The sequence below is a fragment of the Rhinopithecus bieti genome, unplaced genomic scaffold, assembly GCF_001698545.2.
Source record: "Rhinopithecus bieti isolate Rb0 unplaced genomic scaffold, ASM169854v2 scaffold_14454, whole genome shotgun sequence".
In the NCBI taxonomy this organism is placed as follows: Eukaryota; Metazoa; Chordata; class Mammalia; order Primates; family Cercopithecidae; genus Rhinopithecus; species Rhinopithecus bieti.
Window position 1 is genome coordinate 1,872,906 of NW_016808228.1, and position 10,304 is coordinate 1,883,209.

The 10,304-nt window shown below is 44.0% G+C and overlaps 1 protein-coding gene across 4 annotated transcripts in view; it reads right to left on the bottom strand.

Annotated features, from left to right (window-relative positions):
• Positions 1-9,224, bottom strand: part of LEO1 (LEO1 component of Paf1/RNA polymerase II complex) — a 50,145-nt gene extending 40,921 nt beyond the window's left edge. For 3 of the 4 annotated variants that reach the window (XR_001888017.1, XM_017886148.1, XM_017886147.1), the window contains exon 1: positions 8,766-8,879. Coding sequence is in view for 3 of the 4 variants with exons in the window: in XM_017886148.1 (XP_017741637.1) it covers positions 8,766-8,823 (58 nt within the window). In the remaining variant the exon portion in view is untranslated. Of the gene's footprint in view, positions 1-8,765 lie in introns of all 4 variants that reach the window. The other variant, XM_017886146.1, reaches the window with a different exon arrangement.
• Between the last annotated feature and the right edge of the window lie 1,080 nt (positions 9,225-10,304).

Genomic DNA, 10,304 nt, shown 5'->3' on the forward strand with positions numbered 1-10,304 from the left:
AAAAAAAAAAAAAAAAAAAAGTGAAAAAAACAACCTACAGAATGGAAGAAAATATTTGCAAACCATGTATCTGATAAGTGTCTACTACCCAAAATATACAAAGAACATTTATAACTCAACAATAAAGCCAATTTTTTTGTGTTTTTTGTTTGTTTTCTTGGAGACTGAGTCTCTCTGTATCCTTCAGGCTGGAGTACAGTGGTGCAATCTTGGCTCACTGCAACCTCTGCCTCCCTCAAGAGATTCTCCCGCCTCAGCTCCCGAGTTTATGGGCACACACCACTACACCTGGCTAATTTCTTTTGTATTTTTAGTAGAGACGGGGTTTCACCATGTTGGCCAGGCTGGTCTCAAACTCCTGACCTCAGGTGATCCACCCACCTCAGCCTCCCAAAGCGCTGGGATTACAGGAGTGAGCCACCATGCCTGGCCTAAAACCAATTTTTAAAAATAGAGGACTTGAATAGACATTTCTCCAAACAAAGTTACACAAATGGCCAATAACTACATGAAAAGATGTTCAACGGTTGGACGCAGTGGCTCACACCTGTAATCCCAGCACTGTGACAGGCCAAGGCAGGCGGATCACCTGAGGTCAGGAGTTTGCGACCAGCCTGGCCAAAATGGCAAAACCTCATGTCTACTAAAAATACAAAAATTAGCTGGGTGTGGTGGCAGGTGCCTGTAATCCCAACTATTCGGGAGGCTAAGGGAGGAGAATCGCTTGAACCCGGGAGGCTAAGGCAGGAGAACTGCTTGAACCTAGCACTTTGAGAGGCCCAGGCAGGCAGATCACCTGAGGTCAGGAGTTTGGGACCAGCCTGGCCAACATGACAAAACCCCATCTCTACTTAAAATACAAAACTTAGCAGGGTATGGTGGCGGGTGCCTGTAATCCCAGCTACTCGGCGACAGACTGAGACTCCGTCAAAATAAAAAAAAAAAGATGTTCAACATCATTAGCCTTCAGCAAAGTGTAAAGTGAAACCACAATGAGACACCACTTGATAACATCAAGGATGGCTATTTTAGAAAGAAATAAAAACTTAAAATAACTGTTGGCAAAGATGTGGGGAAAGGGAACCCTGGTGCATTGCTGGTGGTAATGTAAAATGGCTCAACCACTATGGAAAACAGTTTGGCTGCTCCTCAAAATATTAAAGATTTACCATATGACTCTGCACTCCTACATAATACCCTCCTCCCAAAATTAAAAACAGGCACCCAAATATGTACATGAATTTATTTGTTTATTTTTTTGGAGACAGAGTCTCACTTTATCACCCAGGTTGAAGTAAAGTGGCACAATCTAAGCTCACTTCCAACCTCTGTCTCCTGGGTTCAAGTGATTCTCATGCCTCAGCCTCCTGAGTGCCTGGGACTACAGGCATGCACCACCACACCTGGCTAATGTTTTGTATTTTCAGTAGAGACAGAGTTTCACCGTGTTGCCCAGGCTGGTCTTCAACTCCTGAGCTCAGGCAAATCTGCCTGCCTGAACCAGGAATGTTTACAGTAGCACAATTCAAACAACCCAAAGTCCATCAACAGATAAATGGATTAACAAATTTAGGATATATACATTCAATGGAATATTATTAAGTCATTAAAAATGAATGAAGTACTGATACAAGCCACAATGTATGCTAAGTAAAAGAAGCCGGACACAAAAGACCACAATGTGTGATTCAATTTGTATGAAATTCCCAGAACAGAGAAGTACAGAAACAACAGCAGACAGGGGTTGGAGGAAGGAGCATACGGGGAGTAAATGCTTTATGAGTACAGTGTTTTATTTGGGGGTGATGAAAATAACAACTAGATATATGTTGTCTACAAGAGACTCACTTTAGAACCAAATACACAAACAGGTTGAAAGCAAAAGGACAGAAAGATATTACACGTAAACAGTAATCAAAAGAGAGCTGTAGTACGTATACTAATATTAGACAAAACAGATTTTATAACAGAAATTGTTACAAAAGACAAAGGATCATTAAATCCATCATGAAGATATAATAATTATAAACACATATGCACCTAAAAACAAAACCAAGAGAACTGAAGGGAAACATAGACAGTTCAACATAACAGTCAGAGACTTCAATGATGGATAGAACTGGCCAGGCATGATGGCTCATACCTGTAATCCCAGCACTTTGGGAGGCCGAAGTGGGCAGATCACTTGAGGTTAGGAGTTCAAGACTAGCATGGCCAACATGGTGAAACCTTGTCTCTACTAAAAATGCACGTGCCTATTGTAATCCCAGCTACTAGGGAGGCTGAGGCAAGAGAATCACTTGAACCTGGGAGGCGGAGGTTGCAGTGAGCCAAGATCGCGCCACTGCACTCCAGCCTGGGTGACAGAGCAAGAACCTGTCTCAAAAAAATAAAATAAAATAAAATAATGGATAGAACTGCTAGATTAAAGATCAATAAACACAGGACTTGAGCAACACTATAAACCAATCAGACATAATAGACAATCAATAGGACGCTGCATCCAACAATAGCATCTTCCCAAGTGCATATGGAACATTCTCCAGGAGAGACCATGCTAAGATACAAAACAAGTCTCAAACATTTTTAAAAACTGAAATCATACAAAATACATTCTCTGACCACAAGTGAATTAAAATTAGAAATCAGTAACAAAAGAAATCTGAAAATTCATAAACTTGGGGAAATTAAACAACACACTTTAAAACAACTAAGGACTCATAGAAATCACATGGAGGGCCAGGTGCAGTGGCTCACACCTATAATCCCAGGACTTTGGGAGGCTGAAGGGGGCAGATTGCCTGAGTCTAGCAGTTTGAGACCAGTCTGGGCAAAATGGCAAAACCCTATCTTTACTAAAAATGCCAAAAAAAAAGAAAAGGAAAGAAAAGAAAAAACATAGCCAGGCACAGTGGCATGCACTTGTAGTCCCAGCTACTCAGGAGGCTGAGGTGGGAGAATCACCTAAGCCAGGGAGGTTGAGGCTTCAGTGTGCCAAGATCGCGCCATTGCACTCCAGCCTGGGCAAACAGAGAAAGACTCTGTCTCAAAAAATAAAAAAATAAAGAAATCGCAAAGAAAATTAGGAAATATTTTGAGACAAAAATGAAAACACAGGCCAGGCACGGTGGCTCATGCCTGTAATTCCAGCACTTTGGGAGGCTGAGACGGGTGGATACAATGAGGTCAGGAGTTTGAGACCAGCGTGGCCAGCATGGTGAAGCCCCAGTCTCTACTAAAAAACAAAAAAATGAGCTGGGTGTGGTGGCACACGCCTGTGGTCCCAGCTACTCAGGAGGCGGAGGCACGAGAATCACTTGAACCTGGGAGGTGGAAGTTGCAGTGAGCCGAGATGGTGCCACTGCACTCCAGCCTTGGGGACAAGAGCGAGACTTCATATCAAAAAAAAAAAAGAAAAAAGAAAACACAGCATACCAATACGTAAGGAAACATGTTCTGTGCTCCCAGAGGCTGGGGGAGAAAAACTTAAGGATACAATGAAAACAGTCCTCAAGGTGCTCAAAAAATTAGGCCGAGCATGGTGGCTCATGCCTGTAATCCCAGTGCACTTTGGGAGGCCAAGATAGGTGGATCACAAGGTCAGGAGTCCGGGACCAGCCTGGCCAACATAGTGAAATCTCATCTCTACGAAAAATACAAAAATTAGCCAGGTGTAGTGGCATGTGCCTGTAGTCCCAGCTACTCAGGAGGCTGAGGCGGGAGAATTGCTTGAACCCGGGAAGCGGGGGTTGCAATGAGCCGAGATCATGCCAGTTGCATTCCAGCCTGGGTGACAGAGTGAAACACCATCTCAAAAACAAACAAACAAAAAATATATATATACACACACACATATATATCTGTAAAAATCTTTGTTTAAAAAAAAAAAGTCAATAACCTAACCATTCATTCACTTTAAGGAATCAGAAAAAGAAAACTAATAAACTAAAAAGAAAACTAAACCCAAAACAAGCAGAAAGAGGGAAATAATAAATTAGAGGCCAGGTACGGTGGCTCACGCCTGTAATCCCCAGCACTTCGGGAGGCAGAGGCGGGTGGATCACCTGAGGTCAGGAGTTCAAGACCAGCCTGGCCTACATGCTGAAACCCCATCTCTACAAAAATATAAAAATTAGCCAGGTGTGGTGGCGGCCACCTATAATCCCAGCTACTCAGGAGGCTGAGGCGGGAGAATCACTTGAACCCAGGAAGTGGAGGTTGCAGTGAGGCAAGATCATGCCGTTGCACTCCAGCCTGGGCAACAGAGCGAAACTCCATCTCAAAAAAAAAAAAAAAAATTAGAGCAATGATAAATGAAGTAGAGAATGGAAAAACAAGAAAATTAATTAAACCAAAAGTTTGTTCTTTGAAAACATCAAAAAAGAGATAAGGCTTTGGCTAGACTAACAAAGAAAAAAAAGAAAACTAAAATTACTAAAATCAAGAATCAAAGTGAGGACATTACTACCAACTTTACAGGAATAATAAGAATTATAAGAGAATACTATAAACTACGATATACTAACAAATTAGACAACTTCGATGAAACTGATCAATTCCTAGAAACACACAAATTATCAAAACTGATTAAAAATGGAATAGAAAATCTGAATAGACCTATAACCAAGAGTTTGAATCAGTAATGGGAAATTTTCCACCAAAGAAAAGCCCAAGACCAGATGCCTTCACTGGTAAATCCTACTGAATGTTTTTAAAAGATTTAACACCTATCCTTCTCAAACTCTGCCAAACAACTGAAGTGAAGGAACACTTCCTAACTTATTCTATGAGGTCAATATTACCCTTCTACCAAAGCCAGAACAAGACATCACAAGAAAACTACAGACAAATTATCCACCAAAATAGAGATGAAAAAAAACACTTAAAAAAATACTCCCAAATCAAACCCTAAAGCATATTAAAAGAATATATACCAAGCTGGGTGAGGTGGCTCACATCTGTAATCCCAGCACTTTGGGAGGCTGAGGTGGGCAGACCACTTGAGCCCAGAAGTTCAAGACCAGTGTGGCCAAAATAGCAACATCCCACCTCCACTAAAATTACAAAAATTAGCCAGGTGTGGTGGCATGTGCCTGTAGTCCCAGTTACTCAGGAGGCTGAGGTGTGAGGATGGCTTGAGTCTTGGAGGTAGAGGGTGCAGTGAGCTGAGGTTGCACCACTGCACTCCAGCCTGGGCAACAGAGCAAGAGCCTGTCTCAAAAAAGAGAGAGAGAAAAAAAAAAACAGAATATACATCATGACCAAGTGGGATTTATCCTAGTATTACAAGGGTAGTTCAACATCTAAACATGAATCAAAGCGAAACACCATATAAAGAACAAAGAAAAAATCATGTGATCATCAACGCAGAAAAAGCATCTGATATCCAACACCTTCTCTTGATGCCATTCAACAAACTAGGAACAGGAGTGAACTTCCTCAACCTGATCAAAAGCATCTACAACAAAAACCCCACAGATAACATCATATGTAACGGTGAAACCCTAGATGGTTTCTTCCGAAGATCAGAGACAACACAATGATGTCTGCTGTCACCACTCCTATTCAACATTTTACACAAAGTTCTAGCTGTGGCAATTAGGCAAGAAAAAGAAATTAAAAGCATACCAATTGGAAAGGAAGTAAAACTGTCTCTTTCATAGATACGTTTTTTTTTTTTTTTGAGACAGGGTCTTCCTCTGTCACCCAGACTGGAGTGCAGTCGTGTGATCTCAGCTCACTGCAACCTCTGCCTCCCCGGTTAAAGTGATTCTTGTACCTCAACCTCCCAAATAGCTGGGATGACAGGCGTGTGCCACCACACCTGGCTAACTTTTGTCTTTTTATTAGAGACGGGATTTTGCCATGTTGGCCAGGATGGTCTCAAACTCCTGACCTCAAGTGATCCACCCGCCTCCACCTCCCAAGACTTTTTTTAAGAGACAGGGTCTTGCTCTGTTGCTCAGGCAGGAATGTACTGGTACAATCATAGCTCACTGCAGCCCTGAACTCCTGGTTCAAGTGGTCTTCCTGTCCTGGCCTCCCAAAGTGCTGGGATTACAGGTGTGAGCCATTGCACCCAGCCAACATGATCTTATATATAGAAAATCCTAAAGAATACACGCACACACACAAAAAAGTAGATTACAGCTCATACATTCAGCAAGGTTGCAGAATATAAGATCAACATACAAAAATCAGTTGTATTTCCATACACTAGCATTAAATAATTCAAAATGAAATTAAGAAAACCATTCCACTTGCAGCCGGGCGCGGTGGCTCACGCCTGTAATCCCAGCACTCTGGGAGGCTGAGGCAGGCTGATCACCTGCGGTCGAGAGTTTGAGACCAGCTTGGCCAACATGGAGAAACTCCGTCTCTACTAAAAATACAAAAATTAGCTGAGCATGGTAGTGGGTGCCTGTAATCCCAGCTACTCGGAAGGCTGAGGCAGGAGAACTGCTTGAACCTGGGAGGCAGAGGTTGCAGTAAGCCGAGATCGCGCCATTGCACTCCAGCCTGGGCAACAAGCGAAACTCCTCAAAAAAGAAAAGAAAAAAAGAAAAGAAAAAGAAAACCATTCCACTTCCAATAGTATCCAGTAGAATAAAATACTTAGTAATAAATTTAACCTAAGAAGTGCAGGACTTACACAATGAAAACTATAAAACATTGTTGAAAGAAATTAAGAACTGGCATATTTATACATGGAAGCAGCATGCCAGACCTAGGTAGAAGTTCTACTCATTGTTAAAATAAGAGTTATCGGATGTAGTCTGGGCACAGTGGCTCACGCCTGTAATCCCAGCACTCTGGGAGGCCGAGGCAGGCGGATCACAAGGTCAGATCGAGACCATCCTGGCTATCATGGTGAAACCCTATCTCTACTAAAAATACAAAAAAAAAAAAAAAAATTAGCCAGGCGTGGTGGCCAGCGCCTGTAGTCCCAGCTACTCAGGAGGCTGAGGCAGGAGAATGGCATGAACCCAGGAAGTGGAGCTTGCAGTGGGCCAAGATCGGGTCACTGCACCCCAGTCTGGGCGACAGAGCAAGACTCCATCTAAAAAAACAAGAGTTATCGGATGTAGTTATTTTCCACAACTCCCACAGACCAGGGAGATAATGAAATATGCTAGGCATAAAAGGAATCATATCCATACAATCTTCAGGACCAACAGCAATCTTCAAGGATAGCATACCAGATTTGGAAGTAAATTCTGGAAGAAAGTCTCAACGGACTTACAAGAAGGTAAAACATGAAGCCCAGAGACGCAACCAGCTCCGCTCCTCACCTCCCTAAACACCGAGTTTGCAATGCGACAGCACTGCAGGGTACACCTTATGAAACTATTGTTTCTACTCATCCAGTTAATCAATTATGTATTAAGCACTGATGTAAGCTGGGAGGTAAGGGGATCATCTTTTCATTGTGCCGTCAAAATCTAGCAAAACAGCTGGAACACAATAGGGGATCAATACTTATCAAATTAATTCATAACTTCATGGAAATTAGCCATGGGAGAGTTCACATAGAACTGTACCTTGAAGCGTGAATGGGATATACACAAGTAAAAATGAGGAAAAAATGAAAACATGAGCAAAGGTAGTGGAACAAAAGTTAGTATACGGAGCTCTATATTTCCATATTTATCCTGACTAGCATCTCCTGGATACCCATCCCTGTAAAGCCTTCACACTAGAATTTAGTTCTCTGTACCTCCACCTAGTGCTGCCTTCACTACACTCTAGAAATGATGAATAAATTGGAGTTGGAGAAAATAGAGGAGGAAAAAAAAGAACCACCGAACAACGCATTTTACTAAGGAAAAAAGGTACACAGATACACTACTTGGAGCCTAGAGGGTTGCAAGAATTCTGAACTTGGTCTTGGGTTCTTTCTCACTTCAAATAGCTCCTATTCATATTTCAAGTGCCCGTAGTCTCAATTACTTGAAGGTTGAGGCAGAAGGATCGCCTGAGCCCAGAAGTTCAAGGCCAACCTGAACAACAAAGTGAGATCCTGTCTCTAAAAAAGTAAACTTTAAAAAAACACCCACAATCCTGTGCCAGAAATACTTCCATGCACCATGCACATACACTAATTCATTCATTTCATCAACAAATCCTTCATTCCTCCTCTCCGCACACAGACCCCATGCACTCCCCAATCTCACATCACAGACTCCGGAAATTCTGTAGTTTCTGTACAAGCTCTTAGAGAACATATACTCTCCAATGTGAAACATCTATCTGTAACCCCATCCCATTATCCGTCCCAGACCCCTCATCCAGACATCTCAAGCACCCTATCACACCATGCTCTGGTTTCATTCAAGAGGGCATTCTGAGGCCCTCTGTAAATTCGCCTACCCCATCCCATATTCCTGCATTCATTTCCATTCATTCACAAACAGTCCTTACTCTGCGCTGGCCTGTGCAAGGCAAGGCGGAACAGGACTCCAACGTTCCTACCCGCGCTGCGCAGGCTCGCCTGCACCTCCACCACTGCCCTGCGCCCACTTCGCTCTACAAGCTCCCAGGCACCATCAACTCCACCGACACCCACAGCCTCGAGGCGCAGACTGTGTCTGACTCTCCATCCCGCCCGCCGGAAGAGAATGGCACCTCCGGGAGTGCAGGGGGCGCTGAGGCAGGAGTGGAGGAACCGCCACCTCTTGCCCGCGGCGCCGGAGCCTCCACGGTTGTCCGGCTCCTACAGCGGAAGGCCTGCCACCTACCCATCCTCCGAAGCCCAGTGAACCCACCTTTACGCTCAGCTTCGCTGTCGGCGTCGCTCCCGAAGAGATCCTCCATATCCGCCATTGTCGCTCACGTCCGCTGCTGCCTCGGCTAGGGGCAGCTCCCGGCCTCTCTTTACGGCACGGAACCACCGAAACACGACAGTGTCGCAAAGATTCGCTGAAGACACTCTTTTCCTTCTGTGACCTAGTTTTCGCTTGCCCAGTGAACCTAGCCTCTCCCGGGTGTGTATGGTATACAAGCCAGGCCATTTCGTCAATATCTGTTATTTGCCAGGATTCTTACCGGGGGGCGGGCGTCCTGCGTTCGGGTGTGGGTGCTGGTGCCGATGGGTTGGGCGGTGACTGGAGCTTCCTGGGGAAGGGCCTCTGGCTGCGCGAGTCAGGCCTGAAGCCGTTTGTTTCTTACTGAGCAGCTATACTCCAGTTGTTTCATCCCAAACCCCTTTACCCTCTTAAAAATTGTTGAAGACGCCAAAGAGCTTTTGTTTACGTGGGGTACAGCTATTGATATTTACTGTATTCTTACTAATACGGTAATAAAGTTTTTAAGTTAATTCATTTAAAAATAATATCCATGTTAACAAATAGCTTTTTTAAGCTTTAAATGACCATTTTTTTTGGCCGGGCGCGGTGGCTCACGCCTGTAATCCCAGCACTTTGGGAGGCCAAGGCGGGCGGATTGCCTGAGCTCCTGAGTTTGCGACCAGCCTGGGCAACACAGTGAAACCCCGTCTCTACCAAAATACAAAAAATTAGCCGGGTGTGGTGGCGGGCGCCTGTACTCTCAGCTACTTGGGAGGCTGAGGCAGGAGAATCGCTTGAACCCGGACGGTGGAGGTTGCTGTGAGCCGAGATCGTGTCACTGCACTCCAGCCTGGGCGACTGAGCGAAACTCCATCTCAAAAAATAAAAAAATAAAAATAAATGAAAAGACCATTATTTTCTAAAAAATATTTAGGCCGGGCGCGGTGGCTCACCCCTGTAATCCCAGCTCTTTGGGAGACCAAGGCGGGCAGATCGTCTGAGGTCAGGAGTTCGAGACCAGCCTGGCCAACATGGTGAAACCCTGTCTCTACTAAAAATACAAAATTTAGCCGGGCGTAATGGCACATACCTGTAATCCCAGCTACTCGGGAGGCTGAGGCAGGAGAATCACTTGAAACCTGGGAGGTGGAGGTTGCAGTGAGCTGAGATGGTGCCATTGCACTCCAGCCTAGAGACAGTGAAACTCCATCTAAAAAAAAAAAAAAAAATTTTAGAAGAGTGGAATTGTTTTAGTTTTGAAAATATCTTTAATGCCTAGCTTTAAAGAAGACGTCTTATTTGTCATACCTGTTTCTACAATCTGTTGAGAAATGTAGTTGAAGCACCTGAAGAAAATCTGGTCTTGCATAAATACATTTGTAATTGGAAAAGGGAGGCTCTCTCAGGGCTGTCTGAGATCCCCTGAAAGCGTCTCCATCCAACCACAGCTTTGGAGCAGTGATTCTCAAACATCACAGATTTTCCTTCCTAGTTTGGTTTGAATGTTCTCTCCGAAAC